The sequence below is a fragment of the Peromyscus eremicus genome, chromosome 12 (assembly GCF_949786415.1).
Source record: "Peromyscus eremicus chromosome 12, PerEre_H2_v1, whole genome shotgun sequence".
NCBI lineage: Eukaryota > Metazoa > Chordata > Mammalia > Rodentia > Cricetidae > Peromyscus > Peromyscus eremicus.
The window spans coordinates 72,033,178-72,053,006 of NC_081428.1; the positions used below are offsets into that span (position 1 = coordinate 72,033,178).

General features: G+C 48.8%; 1 protein-coding gene across 1 annotated transcript in view; it reads left to right on the forward strand.

Annotated features, from left to right (window-relative positions):
* The window catches only part of Igf2bp2 (insulin like growth factor 2 mRNA binding protein 2), a 119,218-nt gene extending 99,905 nt beyond the window's left edge, over nt 1-19,313 (forward strand). Inside the window, exons 11-17 of the mRNA XM_059277365.1 lie at nt 7,187-7,255; nt 8,773-8,889; nt 13,372-13,446; nt 14,832-14,963; nt 16,513-16,626; nt 17,941-18,029; nt 18,930-19,313. Coding sequence (XP_059133348.1) covers nt 7,187-7,255; nt 8,773-8,889; nt 13,372-13,446; nt 14,832-14,963; nt 16,513-16,626; nt 17,941-18,029; nt 18,930-19,287 — 954 coding nt within the window. The 3' untranslated portion in view covers nt 19,288-19,313. The remainder of the gene's footprint in view (nt 1-7,186; nt 7,256-8,772; nt 8,890-13,371; nt 13,447-14,831; nt 14,964-16,512; nt 16,627-17,940; nt 18,030-18,929) is intronic.
* The last annotated feature ends 516 nt before the right edge of the window (nt 19,314-19,829 follow it).

The following is a 19,829-nucleotide window of genomic DNA, read 5'->3' on the forward strand; positions in this document are numbered from 1 at the left end:
CTCAGGCTGGGCACCTCCAGGCAGCACAGCTACTCTGCCATGTTGAGTAAGGGCAAAAGCGTTTATTTGCATTCTGTCTTCGTGGGTGATTATAATGTGAGTGAAAGGTTTTCCAGTGGGAAATTGACACTGATCCTAGCTCTGAACGTGTGCTCTCAAACATGGTAAGTGTCATGCCACAGAGAAAAAGAGCCGCTCCCCGATTCCTTCACTCGAGGTCCATTTTATAAAAATAAAAGTTGTTGGTCTGGCAGTGGTGGTGCACACCTTTAATCCCAGCACTCGGGAGGCAGAGGCAGTTCGAGGCCAGCCTGGTCCACAGAGCAAGTTCCAGGACAGCCAGAGCTACACAGAGAAACCCTGTGGCTGTTTCAAACAACATTCATGAGTGTTCCTTATTTAATACAGGTGACACCTGGGTTATTCTTGAGTAGATACACACTCCCACCTTTGTCCATAATTCAGACATACTTTATTGAAAGGAAGTTTTCAAAGGAAAAGGCCCCAGCGTCTGAGTCTAAACAGCACACTGCCTGGTATTTAGTAGGTTCTCAGTAAGTATGGTTTGACTCATAACTCTCAGCCGAAGAAATGTGAATGGCATGTTTTCTGCTTATTGCCCTCATTCACAATCATCATTCAAGATTAGTGCATGACCGAATGGGGGCTGAAGACACCCACCGGACACCAGACACGTGACAGCTGCCCTCCCTAAGAAGCTGTTTCTTCTCTAAACACATGGCTTGTTTTGTGTATAAACTGTTACCGTGGGGAAGGATCAGGTGGAGGAGCCAATTCTGTTCTGCTCTCTGGTGTAGTAGGCATGGCTAGTGGCTCCTGGGGGCCCCCTGTGTTCACTCTCTCAAAACAGGCATGAACTGGCGCCATGCCTGCGGGCCCAGAACCTTCTGTGCGGCAGAAGCTTTTCTGAGGTGTTGGGAATCACTGCATACCATCTCTTCGGTTCTGTCCAATTTCCCTTAAAGGAAAGGAAGGAGCCACCACTGGGCTGTATAATGGAGGGGTCGTGGCAGACGTACATGGGGCGACCTTTGCTGTGAGACGTAATCTCCGAATTAGTGCCTTTAGAAAGCACTGAAGACGTCTCACTTCCTGGGTTGGGCTGAATAAGGGGCCTTTTAGAGTCTGTCTGAAAGCTAAAGCCCCTGATAACTGGAATTACAGTAGAAAATGATGTGTGCAATTTAAATATCACAGCGTTCCCTTAGACCAAATTGTTGCGGGATTTTTAAGCATAAAGATAATGTTTTCTTAAACCTTGAATGGTGGCTCCTGCCTCTAATCCTAGCACTTGAGAGCCTGAGGGGGTAGGATTGCAGAGGTTTCAGGCAGTCTGGGCTACATAGTTAGACCCTGTCTCAAGAAAATGAAGCAGATAAATAAATAAAAACTGAAAATGTGATGTTTTCTTTGGGGTTTTTGGCCTTTAATGCCATGCTAAGGAAAAAGCCTCTTCATTCAAGACTGTACAAACGTTTTCCTTACACTAATTTTTAGTTGTTGGTTTTGCTGGGGGTTGCTTATAACTGTATTTTACAGGGGATTTATCTTGATCTAACTTTATTATTTTTCCAAATGAATAGCCAGTTTCCCAAAGTAATTTATTGAGTAACCTGCTGTTTTATCAGTCAACTTAAAATCCAACTCTGCCTTTGTTTTGCTTGTGATTCTTTGAGACAGGGTCTCAGGCAGCCCAAACTGGTCTCCCTAACTGTGGCTTCCAGCTGCAAGGGTGAATGCTCCCACCCCACCCCCACCCGAGCAAGGGTGAATGCTCCCACCCCACCCCCACCCCTGCAAGGGTGAATGCTCCCACCCCCACCCGCACCCCTGCAAGGGTGAATGCTCCCACCCCACCCGCACCCCTGCAAGGGTGAATGCTCCACCTTGCCCAGTTCCAACTCTCTGCCAGCCTCCCTCATCGCATTTCTGCACCTCATCCCATTCTGTTCAACTGTGCCTACACGGGAGTCACTACAGTTTTATACTACCTGGCAGTTTCAACAGAAAGCTGGCTTTTGTTTTTGTGTTTTTTCCACAAAGAATGAACTGGAAAGCTGGCAGCTATTTACTATTTGACAAAATGGAAGAAAATATACTGAGTTTTGTTGTTGTTGTTCCTTTTAGATAGGATAAATTCTACTCATGAAACATCTTGATCTGGCAACTTTTGTTTAGAAAAAGATGGCTTTTTTCCCATTTCTTTTCAAAGTTTTTGGCCTTTTTTGTTAGTTTGTAATTTCTATGAAGTGTCCATTTCAGTTGTTGGGTTGAAACTTGGTGGAGGGATGCTTGCCGGTCACGTGCAGGGCCCTGGGTTTGCTCTCCAGCATGAGGGGAAAATCCATTTTGTCTCTATTTTAGATACAACACCATGAGGTTGTACATAATAGATTGTTTCCATTTTTAAATGTCTGACCTTGTGGTCATTTGTTTCTTGATTCCTAATAGTATATGTATATATATATCTATATCTATATATTATATATATCTATATATCTATATATATATATCTCACTCTGTAGACCAGGCTGGCCTCAAACTCACAGAGATCCGCCTTCCTCTGCCTCCTGAGTGCTGGGATTAAAGGCGTGCACCACCACCGCCCAGCATATTCTTTTTTTTTAATGGTTTTTATCAAGACACAGGGTTTCTCTTTGTAGCCCTAGCTATCCTGAAACTCAATCTGTAGACCAAGCTGGCCTCAAACTCACAGAAATTCACCTGCCTCTGCCTCCCATGTGTGGAAATTAAAGGCGTGCGCCACCACTGCTTGGCTTGCTCTTATTTTCTTAATAAGAGTTGCAGACTTTCACTTTTCCGTTTTCTACTTACTTATGTATTTGCTGGTGACAGTTCCCTGTATTCCGGGCTAGCCTCAAACTCCCCGTGTACCCGAGGATGAACTGCTTTGCTGCCTTACTTCTCTGTGCTCTGGTGATACGTGACTCCACACCTGGCTTCTGGTGCTGGGCACCGAGCCCTGGGTTCCACACCTGGCTCTTGCGGTTCTGGGCACCGAGCCCTGGGCTTCGTTGCCTTTCACAAGTACTTACCAATTGAGCACAGGCCCAATCTCCTGCTAGGGACCTTTGTTAAATCTACCGGTAGATAAGGGTTTCCTGTCCATTGTGGCTGTCTCCTGCATTCTCTGGGATCTTGCTTTCTTTCAGAACTTGATCACTGGGTCTGTTGATTGGCCTTGCTGCCCTCTCCCCACTCATTCTATTTTTTTCAATTTTATTTTATGTGCATTAGTGTGAGGGTGTCAGATCCCCTGGAACTGGAGTTACAGACAGTTGTGAGCTGCTGTGAGGGTGCTGGGAATTGAACCTAGGTCCTTTGGAAGAGCAGCCAGTGCTCTTAACCACTGAGCCATCTCTCCTACGCCCCCCCCCCACTGATTCTTTATACATGCCTAATGAGATTTCATTGTACTTTCATGTATTTAAGTTAACTTGAGAGGATATATTAATGAGACTATAGGGAAGTTTGTTGATAATATTCTCCTGAAGCTCCACCTGACCTCACTGAAAAGTGGTTAAGAGCTCAGGCTGCACCAGTCCCGTTGGCAGAGGTGTGGGTGAGCCAGCCCAGTAGTTGTGAGCATGGGAGAGTTGTCCCCATTACTCTCTGCCATGAGGCATCATGGGCGGGAGACAGATGCCCTGCCCCAGTCCTCACCACCCCACTCCACCCATCAACACCTGAGGCAGGTGGGAGAGCTGCCCCTGCCCCTCATCAGCTGCAGCACGACTTACTGGACAACACAGTAGAGCTGGCCCTGAAGGAGTAGGTGTGGGAGGACTTGAAAGCCTGAGAACCGGCCCTGCCCCTTGCTCATCACTGCAAGGGGTCAACTAGCCAGGACAGTACAGGAGAGCTCACCCTGGTGGGGAGGACAAGGGAGAGCTGACAGGCGACCAAGGCCCAGAACCAGGGTTATGACTTAGCCCACCCAACATCCACCCCATCTACGATCTTCTGGAGCTTGTGAAGGAACCTGACCCGCAGACCCAAAGCTGCAAGATCTCCATGACACAGGGCAACAACAGGACAACTAAGAAGAGGGGTTCTAGTGAGGACCCAGCATCAATAGTGTAGGAGAAAGCAGAGGCCTCGAACCAGACCAGTGACTCCTTGCAATCAACACTTGCACGTAACGATATATGGAGAAAAATTGTCTTAGGCTGCAGAGGTCCAGGGTCATTTTGCTTCTCGTTCTTACTTCTTAGTTTCTAGCCCCCGCACCCTCTCCCTCAGATGTCTCAAGAGAACCCTGAGTGGATAAGCTGCTGGGGACGGAGACACTTTGACAGTCTGGGACAGAACATTGAACTTTCCTAACCTTGGAAAACTATCCTTGCCTGTCCTGGGCCCACGTCACTGGTTCTTTCCAGCCGGGTATGAGTCTGCCATCACATCAGACCATTGAAACATTTGAGTATAATACACAAGCCTGGCCTGGGCCTCCTATCCTTTCTCACTGTTCATACCAATGGTCTCTGGGTTGTCCTGCTTGAAGAGACCTCTGGTGTCAGCCCGTCTCTTTACTGTACCTTGGACCCTGCAGTTCTTCCAGGAAAGTAGTTGAACCGATGGTGGCTCCTGCGAGTTGTCACAAATGTGTCTGCCCACCAGCAGAGTCACACTGGGAACTTTTAATGGGCAGGCGTACGAAGAAGACCTCCTCCCACTGTCTCCTCGTGGGGCACACCTCTCTGTCACCTTCCCTTCCCCAACATGCACAAACTGTGCTAAGGCTTTTAATAAAAAATAGTTCTCTTCTCCCTCATACAAGGATTGAGCCAGGGAACCCAGTGTCAAGAGGAAGTTGCTTACTGACTTTGGCCCTTTAGGCCGGTGATTGCATCCTGCTCAGTCACTGATAGATTGCTTTCAGATCACCAGAGGAAAGAGAATTTGAAAATCCCTTTCTATTGAATACCATCAACACCACCTTAGCAAAGGGAGATGGGAAGAGAAAGGACACTGATAGACATGACTTCATTGTAGATAAATACTTATTTACACTCCTTGAAACGGCCCACACTCTGGCTCACAGATGTTCTTGAGGTCAGTCCACATCTGGACCAGGTCTACAAGGCATGATCTCAACCCCCTGCCGCCTTATGCCCTTCCAAATGCCTTTGTATTCACCAAGCTAGCCTTCTGTCTAAATTTCAAAGAGGCCAACCTATCCTGGCCTGACCTAGGAACCCTGCTGCTCCACATATTTCTTGCCCAGGGCCATGTGTGATCTTGGTCTTGGAGTCTTGATGCCCAGCAGGAGTTGCTGCCTCTGAGCTGCTCGTTCATTCTATCTTTGTGGTCAATGTCTGAAGACTTCTCTGAAGTTCTTTTCTGCATTTGTCTCTCACATAGACCATAAGTCCCTTGTGTCACTATCTCCTAAAATAAGGTCTCCCACATGGGTGCTCAAAAGCTTGTGAGTGAGTGGATGGTCAAATACAATCAGATGTAGATATTTGAGTCTGTGGGTGGACTTAGAAAGCTTTGAAAAAATGGTCCACTTTGTAAAAGAGCTAGAGATTCAGACTCGCTTAGGTCCGAGTCTTAGCTAAAAATGACTTCCTGGTTGCTGAGAAAGAATTCTGTCCTCCTAGCAATCCTGCAGCTCTGACCTATGGATAAAAGGAGTCTTTCCTCATCTCCGTTTTACAGCTTATTTAAAAATCTCTTCTTTGTCTCAGGATGGTTCTGATTTGGGCAGTGTTCATGTTAGGACTCTGAGGACTTGGAATACAAGCTGTGCTCTAGATCTGTTCTTGGCCTTGCATGGGTGTTAGAATCACAATTTACAGGAATCGCTTTTATTATGAGAACTGAAGGAATAGTGCTTAGGGCAGGCAGAGGCCCCATTTCCCTTGGTTAGAGCCTTGAGCGAAAAAGCTACAGGAATCTCTCCCCTGTGCCTACTAGCACACCCCAGAACAGGAACCTGCACAGAGAAAGGGCTGGAGTCCCTGTGCTTCCCAGAGAGTTTTCAAAAAGATGCAGCTCCCTCTTGGCCCACCTTCCTTCAAAACGTGAGGTTTTCCTGGGATCCCAGTCTGGTGGTACCCTCTTGTGGGCAGAGGCATCACTGCAGTCTCTTCAGTTCAACCAGGGCATGAACCCTGGTGCCGCAGAACCTGGGAAGTACTACAGCGTGCTCATCAACTCCGTCTTTTCTCTCCGAGCTCAAAAGAACAGTTGGTTTTGTTGGTAAGAAATCATAAGTGGATCTTAATCTGGAGCTGAGTCTAGCTGGAGATTCAGACTATGGAAGACTCGCACATCAGCCTGAAATGTGTTCGGGGTCTTCAGCTATCCTTGAGCTCCAAAGCTTCATCCACATCGCCCTCTGTTGGACAGGGCTGTGTGCCTTGGTGCTCCGCACCTGCCACTGTCTTGCTGGTAGTAACAGTGACAGTACTGTCTACTTGACCTTATGTAAAACATAATTAACACAGCTTTGCTCACTTAGTAAGTGTCCTACCTAGAAGAATATGAACTCGGATATGTTTCTGTCTCATAGCACCACTATACGGGTTAAGAATTTATAAATAGATGTAGAATATCATAGTCCCTGCTATACTGCAGGTTCTGAATTAAAAAGTAGCTACTGTTTCAATTGTGATTTCTTCATAGCTAGTTCTGCGTCGTGAGTCCACATCTGCCCTCCTGATTCTCTCTCCACATTTGCACACGACGTCTTTGTCTGTCTGCTCCCTTTCTCTTACTGACGCTCTCAGTTTCTCCACATTGAGCTTCTGTTCCTCTGGCAATCTCTGATGCAGCTAACTGCTCTGTCTTCCCCAGATCACGTTTGCTTGTTCTGAATAACTCTTGGCTTTTGTCCCCAGGATTCTCTGTTGTAATGCCCAACTTGTCATTCCCCCATAGCACAGGAGCCACTAGCCCTGTCCTCACTGAAAGGCAGGTCTGAGCAGTGGGACTTGCCTGAATGCCTAAAGAGCAAGGCTCATCTTAGAAGCTGTGGCCCGGGGCCTGATGCAACCAGGTGACACCTTGTCAAGGGTTCAGGGATTAGAAACACAGAGGCACAAGTTTGTAGATGGGACAGTGGTATTGGCTCACAGAGCACATGTGCCGCATGGAAACGGACACCTGACTCACTGAACGTCTCATTAATATGCAGACCCACTCCGGATACTTCTCCAGTCTGTACCCTCATCACCATTTCGGCCCATTCCCGCATCATCACTCCGTAAGTGCCCCTCAAATCTGCCCTGGCCACCATTCTTCCTGCTCCACAGCTGCCCTATATGGCCCCTGAGGAACAGGCCAGTGACTGGTCACAGTGTGACTGTTCTCTCCTGTGGCTCTAGGCTGTCCCAGAAGGATACAGCTCAGAGTGTAAGCACCAAGCCACCCTGCTTCACACTCAGTGTTGGGGAGCCTCCTGGACTGTGTGGCCTCTTAGCTGACCCTGGGGGTGGGAGGTGGGAGGATCGAGTTTGTGGTCAGCCTGGGCTGTGTAGTGAGTTTCATGCCAGCCTAAGCTACACACAGTGTAAAATCCTTCCTTAAAGAACCAAAGACTAGAGCTATGGCCCAGTCATTAAGGGTGCACACTGCTCTTCAGAGAACTGGAGATGCCAGCACCCACATCAGGTGACTCACGGTCACATGTAACTCCAGGGGATCCAGTGTCCCTAGCCTTCGTAGGCACCTGCACTTAAACACACATACACACACACACACACACACACACACACACACACACACACTTTTAAAAATACATTTTAAAAAAAGCAAAGAAAACCAGTTAGCAAATAGTAATAAGCTAAAGAAAAGTTTCCAGTAGGCAAGGGATTTGGTGCAGTTGGCACAGTACTTGCCATACAAACATTTGGACCTGGGTTCAAATCCTCAGCACCTACATAAAAGCCAGGTGCGGTGGTGCTCCTAGTGCTGAGGAAGTAGTGACGGGATCCCTGGATCTCACTGGCCAGGTTCCATAGGATTCTCTGAGTCGAAGCTAAGGGAGAGAGTGAGTGGGGAAGACGGAGGCATCAACCTCGGGCCTCCAACATGTGTGTGCACACATGAACGTGTGCATAGCCACACACCACACCACACCAAACCACACCTTTTTTTTTCCTTGTCGGTGTTCTGTAATCAAAGTCTGACCCTGAAGACACATCACTCCCACAAGAACCATTGGCAGCCTGACCTAAGAGCCGCTGTCTTTCCGCGGGGGGTTTCCAGGGACAGGTGGCTAGCCCACCTCCCTGGGTACTCACCATGGGGCCTGGGCACAGCAGGGTGAGCCGCCTTGTGAAATGGTATTCCTAGTTATGGGAGGGACTGGACAGCTGTCCCTCTGTCCATGGGCAGGTGTGTTTGGCTGGCCAGGCCAACTTTCAGAAATTGTCTCCTCCCACCATGGGCTCCAGGGATCACACCGTCAGGCTTGCGTGACAAAAGCACTTTTTAATCCACTAAGCCATCACAACCATTTTGGTCTTGGATGAAGGCACAGGAAACATATTTATCAAATCTGTGTCTGTCAGAGAACCCAGGCTGCTTGTGCCCAGCAAACACAGGCTCAGGGGCTACGTAGGCTCATGCAATCCCGCTTGGGTTCATGTAGAGAGCACCAGGCCACACAAAGATCCACCATGCCATTTTGGCCATCTCCCTGGGTAGTGAGGCCTTCCCATGCTTTTAAAATACTTGGCTGGCCAGTGAGCATGACAGTGTGCATGTGTTCTTTTCTAGTACCCAGAGCAGGAGACTGTGAATCTCTTCATCCCAACCCAGGCTGTGGGTGCTATCATCGGGAAAAAGGGGGTGCACATCAAACAGCTGGCTCGATTTGCTGGTGCCTCTATCAAGGTAAGATTATTGCTGCCAGCTGCCTGTCCCCTTGGTCTCCTCTGGTCAGTGCCAGACGGTTCTTACACCACCCAGAGACAGAATCTGCAGAATGTATTTCCAGGACCCTTCCTGACTGCTCCCATTCTTCATCTTAGTCCTTTCCTGTTCCACCAAACAACTACATTAGAAAAAAGATACTAGTACTGACCAAACCAGGTCCTCTGAGGATTGGCATTGTCCTCTCTTCCCAAGAGGATAAAAGAAGGCTGAAGATTTTTTCCCGAGCTGAGGGGATGTGCTCGAGTGGAATGAGCATTTGTGCTAGCACTCAGCACATCGATGTGTCTGTTAGTCCGTGCTTCAAGGACTTACAGACTATGAGAAAACAAATTGAATGAAGAACTTTCTGGAAAGTGTTGATAAAATTATGGGCAGACAAGAGCTGATGGCATTACCGGTTAAGAGGCCAGACTGAGCAGAAGGCTAGGGAAGTCTTCTTGGCTTGCCTCTCTCGGTTGTCAAGGGTTGTTTGCCATGGGCCTGCTTCAAGCCCGGCCGTCAGCTCTGCTGAGATGCTGAACGCTCCTGGAAACACTTCCCACTGCTGTGGAAGAAAATTCGCTACCATGAGACAACCCTGAATTAAGAAACCGCGTCTCATGACTTAGAGAGAAAGAATACTTACACTTTCTCTCTAAGAGCTGGAGTTTCTCCCGCAGCAAGTATGACAGGGAAACAAACAAACAAGCAATCAAACAGGAAAGCCCAGAACATTCTGAATTGTGCAGAATGAGGACTGCAGTGCCATTGGCAAAGAACTGCACCTCGCTGCACCCTCAGCCTGCATCTGTCTGCTTGCAGTTAGAGACTCACACACTGGGTGAAGCCTAGACCAGGCGGCTGCGATGCGGACATGCGGTCCTCTATGCCCAGCGGCCTGACACAGGTAGCGTCCTGGCCTAGACAATGGAGAAAGCGGGGATGAGAACAGGCTGGCTGCATCCAGGAGATCTTTGCTGGTGCTCAGTACTGTAGTCTGAGATGCTGAAAAAACCCCAGTGAGACAATTTGGACCAAAGAGCTTTGAGTGATTCCTTCATCTAAGCCCCACTTTACTGGAAGAAGTAAGACACAGAGAGAATAGGAACTGAGCAAGGAACCTAAGTGGGCAGCCTAGCTCTTAGATATAAATTCCATTGACCTCTAGGATCCTGACCGTCTACTTTTGCTGATCACAGCAATAACTTCCCCATTTGCTAATGCTTCTGAGAAATGGAGCCCCGGAGGTCTGACTATCTACCCATGGCCACAAAACTACAGAGTGTGACAGCCAAGACTTGCCCAGATTGTCCTGTTTCTGCTCCATGGCCTCCTCCTCCCATAGCAACCTTACTGATCTTCAGAGTCATTCCCAGTTAGCGCCTTCATGGAAACAGAGGGAGGGAGTTCAGGCACAGGTCTGATCAGTCCTGTAGGCATTGCTCCACAGCATCCTCAGGACTCTGTGCTGGGTGTGGATCTTGAAGTAGACAGGGCTTCCTGCCACCTGTCTCAGGGCCAGCCTGTTCCAGTCTACATCCCCTGAACAGGCTGTGTCTACCACCAAGAAATAACTGCCCCCCGTGGAGGGTGGTCCTCGGGAGCTTGCTTACTGGTTACCTATGTCTTCCATTTGTCCTCATGCCACAGAGTAAGTAAGCAAGGCCAGAGGAGTCTTCAGAGGTCTCGATGAAGGGGTCCTTCTTTCTAGATCAGTGCAGGTGACAACATGCAGTGGATGAGTGTTCCCAAGGAAGCTGGGACACAGCACTGGACCCTGAAGTCCCAGGGTAGACCCTGGCTTAGAGCCTAGATGGGGTAAAAACAGAGTCAGACCTCTAAGTGAAGGTCTCCTCTGAGCTTTGGAGACAGTACACTCACAGAGCAAGCAGAGGGAATGGCACCTCCCTGAGCCCTGGGTTCCTTCTGCCTGGGTGGCCCTGGACGATGTTCCCCTATCTTTTGCTTGCTTGCTTGAGGCTTGGTCTCATAGCCTAGGCTAACCGCCAGCTTACCTTGGCGCCTGTGATGACCTTGAAGTCCTGATTCTCCTGCTTCCACCTCCTGAATGTGCTTTGCAGTCACTGTGCTCAGCTGTGCCAATGCTCTAAAGGAGCTGAGCTGAGAATTGTGTCAGGCCTTGCACGACGCATTGTGTGCTCACCTGAAGCTCCTGGCTCACCCTTATGTTCCCTATATGCTTCCCATTCATTTGACTTTGAATTACGTTTAATTCTGCCATGATTTGATGATTGAGTTTTAATTATTTGGTTTTTTTTTTTTTTTTGAGAGGAGAGGGGTGTGTGTGTGTGTGTGTGTGTGTGTGTGTGTGTGTGTGTGTATGTATGTATGTATGTATGTATGTATGTGTGTGTTGTCAAGCTAACTTCTAACATCTAGTCTCAAATGACCGTCCTGTCTCAGCCTCTTCAGTAGCTGGGGCTACTGACATGAACTACCAGGTCCAACTCAATTTTGTTGTCACTTTCTCCTTTTTCCTCTTCTTCCTCTTCTTCCTCTTCCTCCCCTAAAGATTTGTTTAAGTAAGTCAGGATGTGCTGGGAGGAAAATGTAATAAAGACCTTGTCGTAGTCAGTGTTCTACCAATGTGCCGTTCCCTAGACGTTCCATTGTGAACCTCTGGAGGTCATTCTTTTTCAGACCATCGCTTTCCACTCCCTGACCCCCATAGTCTTGTAGCCATATCATAATACAAAAACTGCATTCAGTCCAACTTCAAAAGTCCCTGTGGTCTATTATAGTCTCAACACTGTTTAAAATTCCAAAGTTCAAAGTGTCTTCTGAGATACATGACAATCTCTTAACTATAAAATCAAAATCAAAAAGCAGGTGCCATACTTCCAACATACAGTGTCACAGAATGTACTTTACCATTCCAAAAGAGAAGAAAGAGAGCATAGTGAGGAAATACTGAATCAAAGCAAGACTAAAAACCATCTGGACAAACTCCAAACTCTGCATCTCCATGTCTGATGTCAAAGTGCTCTTCAGATCTCCAACTCCTTTCAGCTTTGTTGACTGCAGCACACTTCTCTCTCTCAAGCTGGTTCCACTCCCCATGAGTAGCTTTCCTCAGCAGATACCTTGTGACTCTGGCATCTCCAACATCTTGGGGTCTCCAGTGAAATCCAGGTTTCATTTTCACAGTGTCACACAATGGCCTCTTTGGGCCCTAGCACATTGGTGTCTAGCTTTTCTTAGTCACGGAGGGAGATTCCACAACACCTGACTTATAACCTTGACTCCAAAGCCAGAACCGCATGGCTGAAGCTGCCAAGTTCTGTTTGGTGGGGCTGGAACTTGGCCCCCTCATTCAAATACATTTTCATCAGCTTTCTGTTTTCGATGGTTTTCTTCGATACTAAACTTTTCTTTAATTCCTTTTCACAAGTTGGAAGCTTAGCTGGATGGGATCTTGCCCTGTGGTCACCACTCCCTTTATTCCATTGAACATCAGGCTTTTCTTGAAACATTTTATCTCCCTGAGTACTAGACTTAGCTCTATTACACTTCCTGGTGCTCCTTTTCTCTTCAAACTGTACATTTTGTATTTTCCCTTTCTCAGCTTGCTCCTTTTCATTATAGATCTGCATGAGAATGACCACTAATAACCACACAACAGAGTCAATACTAGTTTATCTTGAAATCTCTGCCAATGCCATTAATCCAAAAATGCCTCAATTTTGCCTCAGGCATTTTTTGTTTTTGTTTTTTGTTTTTTTTTGGGGGGGAACAAGAGCAAAAAGCAGCCACATTTTTTTTCCCCCCAAACACCACAAGAATGGTCTCTAGGCCATTTACCAATATTCCCCTCTGAACCTTCTTGAGCTGGGACTTCACAGTTCAGATTGCCTTCAACACTGTCTGTCATGCTCCTACTCATAGTGGCTCCTTAAGCCCTGCTTAAAGCATTCAACTGCTTTCCTAATCCAAAGTTCCAAAGTCCACATTCCACCACAAGCAGCGTGGTCAGGCCTGTCACTCCCTGGTACCAACTCCTGTTATAGTACGTGTTCTGTTGCTGTGAAGAGACACCATGACCACCACGGCAGCTCTTATAAAAGAAAGCATTCAGTTGGGGCTTTCTTATAGTTCAAAGGTTTAGTCCATTTTCATCATGGCAGGAAGCAGCCAGATACCAGTTAGACAGCATTGTGGACTAACCTTTCCTTCCCTCTGGGCCTGGGGGTTGGCAGAGCCTGTATCTCTTAGGACTTGGATGAGGGAAGAGGCAAGTTGCTGGAAGGGTACTCACTGCAGGGACAGGTAGTAACTACTGGCCTGGGTAGCCAAAGACCCATATTTGATACTGAGAACTAAGGTCAGACTTCCTAAGATTCAGGGCAGAGGTGGCACTGTGTATGGAGCTCAGAGGCAGAAGCTGGTCATCAGACAAGCACAGGAGCTTGGCATCAGCATGTTCCTTTTCTCAAACCGCAGATAGCTCCGGCAGAAGGTCCAGATGTCAGTGAAAGGATGGTCATCATCACCGGGCCACCTGAAGCCCAGTTCAAGGTCAGTACCAAAGCCCATGCCGGCCCTGCAGGCTCTGGGTGCCGGGCAGACAGCCCAGAGGAATTGAGGTGCTGCTTTGTCAGCCTAGTGTCCATTTCCCCTTCTGCTGCTCACAGGTCAGACTTGTGCCTGGTTCCTCGTTTCTCCTCTGTGCTCTGTCTTCTCTCCATGGAAAGGCGGGCTGTCTGTTGGTGCCCAGTCGGGATGCCAGTGCCTCCAGCATGTCTCTGATTGGGTGGCTGTCTTGGGCTTCTCCAGCTGAGAGCGTTAACATGGGTGCAGAGGAGAAGCCTTATGTAGTGGAAGTTCTGGCAGTCTGTGAGGGAATTCTAGCAGCATTGGGGAGAGTTCTTTTGCGAGGACCATGGCTTTGTGTCTGATGTTCTTCCTCGAGGAACGTTGAAACTTGAATTTCAAGAAGTCGCGGAAATGTGCTTTAATTTATAAAAGTTCAGCTCTTACAATGAAAATCACAGGGGACCAAAAGCTTGGAAATGAACAAACAAAATGTGGTGTGTCCACAAAAGAGAATGATTTATCCAATGCGTGCTACAAAGGAATGACCCTAGAGAAATAAGAGCATGTAGGCCATGGTTCCACGTACATGTGTCCAGTAGCAAACCATAGAGAAAGACAGTAGGCTGGTTGAGAGAGACGGGCAGTCCTGGGATTGAGCCCAGGGCCTCACACATAGGAGGCAGCAAGCACTCGGCCACTGAGCCACATTGCTAGTCCTCTCTTTTTTTCAGTTTTGATTCAGGGCCTCAATAAATGGCTCAGGTTGGCCTTAACCTGCAATTCTTTCCCTCAGCTGCCCAAAAGTTGGGATTATGGGTTTGTCCCACCACTGGGATGGATCCAGAATATTCTGGATAGTGGCGATGGTCCCACAACATACTAACGACTAAGTACTTGATGAGATGATGACTTTGCCGGCATGTGCAAGGCCATGAGTTTGATTCTCAGCAGCACAAAAGCAGCGGTGTGTTGAGACTTACCAAATCCTGTTATCTCCTTCAGTAACCAGAGAAGTGAGCATACAGTGGAGGGGGGTTAAGAAAGCCTTAAACAAATTCAGCCAATCACACACTTACAGGCACTGGGCATATGAAAACAAGGTGTAGTCTTGGTGGCTCACCATTGCCCTTGCCTAGACACACACATTCCTTAGAGGAAGCAGTCCCCTGCAGACCACGAGGCTCAGCAGCGAGCACAGATGGTAGAGTGAGGTGGCTGAGATGGATGGCTGAGATGGGTGGTAGAACTGAGGTAGGTGTGCAGCTGCCCAGTGCCTGGAGGGAAGCCCACACATTCCATCACTGGGACTCCCGAGTTCCTGCACAGCACTGACAGAGTGGCCCGATCACCAGTCATCTTGTCCTCAGGCTCAGGGACGGATCTTTGGGAAGCTGAAGGAGGAAAACTTCTTTAACCCTAAAGAAGAGGTGAAGCTGGAAGCCCACATCCGTGTTCCCTCGTCCACAGCCGGCCGCGTGATCGGCAAAGGGGGGAAAACCGTAAGCTGGCTCCTGACTCCCTTCACCTGGATGAGTTCCCTGCCTGGCCATGCCTGATTCCCCTCAGATCCTCACTAGCTCCTCTGCTCGCTCTCAACATGTCTGAGGGCCTTGGGCTGACACACTTGGGCTCCGGCACATGCAGGATGCATGAGGCACGGGGATTCCAAGGACAGAAAGGTCATCCGCAGGGCTCTAGCACTAAGGGCCCAGTTCCATGCTGTCAAGCCCACCCTATTCCTGAGCACTATGCCACCCAGCCCTGTTTATATCCGAAGACAAGAAGGCCAACTCCTATCCCACCCACCCACCCCCACCCTCACATCCACATGTAGCAGATAGAACCCATTTGAGACCACTCTCTGCTTGGTTTCCAAGTTCAGAGGCTACAACTGCCCTGTGCTCTCTCTTGACGACAGTCTCCAGGGGCCCTCTCACACTCCCTACTGTACAACCCATTTTCTGGTTCTTTCTCAAGTCTGGCCATCTGCTCTAGGGGAGTTGGCTCAGCAATAGGGCGAGAAAGTGTAATTCATGTGTTCAGTCTGAAGGTCTCAGTAACACACGTCACCTGAATCTGGAGCTGGAGGTAAAATTCAGTGATAGAACATGCACTTATCAAGTATGGGACCCTGGGATCAACCTTCAGTGCCCCAGAGAGAAGAATATTGATCCCTAGACATCAATAGGTTATCTGTGGACACAAGAATATGGCTTTCTCACTTGGTGAGGAGGTGACTGGAGCAGTTCTGGGCCTGTGATCATGAAGTGACATTGTTGAGTGGCAGGAAGTGGGGAGGGGGAGCTCAGGTTCTGGACATGGTGAGTCATATACAAAAGAATATAGTCGGCTTGGATCTGCAAGTGCGGTCCAAACCCCACGTACGCACACTGACCGCTCGACAGACTTGAAGTGTTGGAGACCGAGACTAGAAGCAGTCACTGAATCCTCTGTATCCCCAGCTGTGGATAGCTGCCCCTCTGATCCCCTCACTCTGCCTGTGAGCTGAGCATCACGCCAAGGGGCAGGCAGAACCCAGCACTCACGAAATGGAGAGTGGAGGATAGAAGTACATGGTCATCTTTGCCTATATAGCAAGTTCAAGGCCAACCTTGCCCCAAAGGGAGCAGAGGGGAAAAAGGAAGGAAAGAAGAGGGTGGGGGGTGAGGAGAGGGAGGAGAAGGAAGTGGGTTGGTTTATTCTGAGTAAAACAAGTGGAGGCCATAGCTCCTGGCCAGCAGCCAGGGAAGCAGGTCCAGAAGCGGGCCACTAACCTGGGCTCTTACTAGGAGTCCCCACGAGTGTCTGCAGAATTAGAGCATTCAGCCTGAGAAGCAGCCTCGTGGAGTTAGGGCTACATTCCCATTTCTCTGTCACTCAGCCCTTTGGAGCCAAACCCACAGGAGCTGAGGCAGGAGAAAGGAAAGGGGGGCGGTTAGCTTCTCTGGTCTCTCCGTCCACAGCCCAAGTATCGGCTTTATGGGTGGCCCGGGCGGGCGGGGGCTGGGGGGGGGGGTTACTCACTCACTTCCTTCTCTGCCTCTCCAGGTAAACGAGCTACAGAACTTGACAAGCGCAGAAGTTATCGTGCCTCGTGACCAAACCCCAGATGAAAATGAAGAAGTGATCGTCAGGATTATCGGACACTTTTTCGCTAGCCAGGTACTATTCTGTGAGGGCCCTGCTCTTGCCCAGCTCTTCCCACTAGTTCACGTATTGTATTTGTGTCGGGTGGCCATGTGCTTAAAGCTCTTCCCGACCACCGCACAACACACACGGTGGAATCCCTCCCTGGCCCCTGACCTCGGGGACTGGAAACTATTGGTGCAAGGCTCCTAGCATGCTCCGCTGGGGTTGGGAGCTTAGCATCGCTTGCCCACCCAGCCTTCCTCTGAGGAGCCACATGTCCAGCCAGCCCCCAGCAGAGCAGCCAGGTGGCCAAGTTTCACTGTGGAAAGCGACTACTCAAAAAGGTGTTGTGACAAGGGAGGCCTTGGCGGGTTGGGCCAAGGTGCTCTGGTGGGTGAGGGAGACCCTCCATGCAGATGTGTGGAGAGGAGGAGAGTTACTCTCACCATCCAGACACAGATGTCCATGAGGAAATTATTAAAGGGGGAGAGAAAGCGAAAGAGGGAGGTGCACTCTACCTCTGGCAAGAGTCAGGAGAGAGAACGAAGGGGGAATTTTTTCTTGAAGAGGACTTTACATAAGATGACATCAGGACGCTGGGCAAGAAGTCCCCAAGAGGCGGTTCAGAGTACTAAGGAAAGGGACCTAGTATTCTGCTGCTCTCTTCCCGATCTCCCCAGAACTCCACTCACTGCTGCCTTTCACTCACAGAAGCCAGCTCTGCAGGGACAAGTGGCCTAGTATGTGGCCTCGTTGTCTTGATGCTTTTTGCTGGGCGGGTTTTAGAAGAGGGCCACTGTGATCCTCCTGTAAGCCAAAGGAGAAGGGCAGCCTGTGGTCTCCTGCTTGTGACTGCTGCCTGGGCCAGTGGCAGAGTTCAGCCCGTGGGGAGCTGTGACTCAGGGTTGGAACTCCTGTTCTTCAGGGCTAGTCTCTCCCCTTTCCTGATCTTTCTAGTGCTCTGGAAAGGGGTGGGGAGGGGAGGGGGCATATCAGAGCTCAGGTGGGAGTGGCAGGGCCTTTGGCCTCCACCCCATCACTGACCCTTCCTGCTGCTCCCTGGCCATCTGCTCCCTGTGAGTTAGAAGCTCTGGTTCCTCCCCCCCCCCCCCCCAGTGCACCCTCCTCTCCCCGCCCCCTCCCACCTAGCACCCGGCTGCCTTGGTGAAGTGAAGAGGAATTCTGCCCCTGGCCATTGAGTGTGGTGGGTCATAAGGGACCTGGGAGAAGTAAGATTGGTCTGAGCACTCAACCTTTCCCAAGTCCGGAGCCCTCTGTTTTCCTGTGGGGGCCCCAGAACTGGGATTGTCTCTTCCCTGTGCCCTCCCCTCCCTCTCTCTGCTGCAGACTGCGCAACGCAAGATCAGGGAAATTGTACAACAGGTGAAGCAGCAGGAGCAGAAGTACCCTCAGGGAGTCGCCTCACAGCGCAGCAAGTGAGGCCCCCACAGGCGCCAGCAAACAACAGATGAATGTAACCCTCCCAACCCCCGAGAGAGACGAGACCAAACAGCCAGCAGATCGGGAGCAAACCAAAGACCATCCTGAGGAGTGGGAAGTCTGCAGACCCCTGCACATCCTGGGATCCAGGAGGGCATAGGGAGGGCCCGGGTTCCCCAGAAACACCAGTTGGCCTGCGCCCAGCTTCCCCTGGCTTCTGCAGGCTTCCAGCCATCCACTGCCCATCCACTCAGATCCCTCCTCAGCTCCCAGGACGCTATCCCTTTCAGTTGAACATAGGTGACTCAAAGCAAAGCAAAATCCACAGCCTTTTCTTTGTTGTGGAGTGTTGTCTCTGTACATGTATGTACATACTAGAAGGGGAGAGATGTTAAGATACGTGGCCTGTGGGTTACACAGGGTGCCTGCAGCATTAATATATTTTAGAAATAATATATCAAATAACTCAACTAACTACAATTTTTACTCGATTATTAATTTTGTTTTCTTTCTGAAGAGAAAGCAGGCTTTTCTAGACTTCAAAGAATAAAGTCTTGGGTGAGGTCCATTGGTAGAGAAAGGAACTTTGAGCTGCCCACACGAACTTCACTTGGAGGGAAATCTCGTCAAGGACACTTAATGGCAGTTGTGGGTCACCTGTGTCTATCAACAGAAGGGATACCGTCCCTGAGGAGGGGCCCCAGGCCCTTGTCACCTGTTTATCCATGCATCCATTTCTCTGCTTCACAGGTTCTAAACTGGTTTTTTTTGCATACTGCTATATATTTCTATCTGTCTCTGTTTATCCCCCCCCAACCTTCCCCTTTGCCCGCCATCCTTCTGAATCCCTTTGTCCTTTTCTGTTCCCCCCATATCTATGCACACCCTCCCCCCAGGCAAAGCAGTGCTCTGAGTATCACATCACACAAACGGAACAAACGCGAAACACACGAACCAGCTTCAGCTTACACTTGGTTACTCAAGCGAACAAGAGTCGATGGCACTTGTCCTAGCGTCTCGGAAGAGCAAAGCGGGAACCCTGCAAACCAACCAGCCAACCAAACAAAGGAAAACTCCATAAGGAAAGAATGTACTTTGTCTTTTTACATTTTGGTATATAAGCCATCAACATTTAGTGAAATTATTTCTTTCTTTAAAAATTTAAAGTGCAGGAAAATAGCAATTTATACAAGGTTGTTGGCCCAGGGCATTAAATTTACAGATTTTTTTAAAATGAGAAAAACACACAAATAAAGCTACCTCAGGTGTTTTTTACCTCAGCACCTTGCTCTTGTGTTTCCCTTAGAGATTTTGTAAAACTGATAGTTGGAGCATTTTTTATTTTTTTAATAAAAATGAGTTGAAAAAAAAAAAGATTTCAACTGCCAGCCTGAAGCAGGCGGCAGCCCAAGTGTGCAGCGACTGTTCTGACTTGTCTTCCGCTAGCCAAGAGCCTACGTGGCCTTCTTGTGGACAAATCTAAAAATGTTTATTTTTTAAAAATGACAAAGAAAAACAGAATATTGGAGCCGTCCTGAATTTCAATAGGGTACGTGCCATGAGGGCTTTTGCGCTGAAGGATGACCACGTCCTGGTTATGTGAAGAAGCCAAGACACCACCAGACTGCAATGCCGGTTTCCTCTACTGCAAACGGTGTTCTGTGACAAAAAAAAAAAAAAAAAAAAAAAAAAAAAAAGGAAAAAATATATCCAAGCTAACAAGATCCTGGCGTCCTGCTGTCTTATTGGCTGAGCGTTGTGTCTCCCAGGAGTGTCAGCTGGAGGCCTAGGGAAAC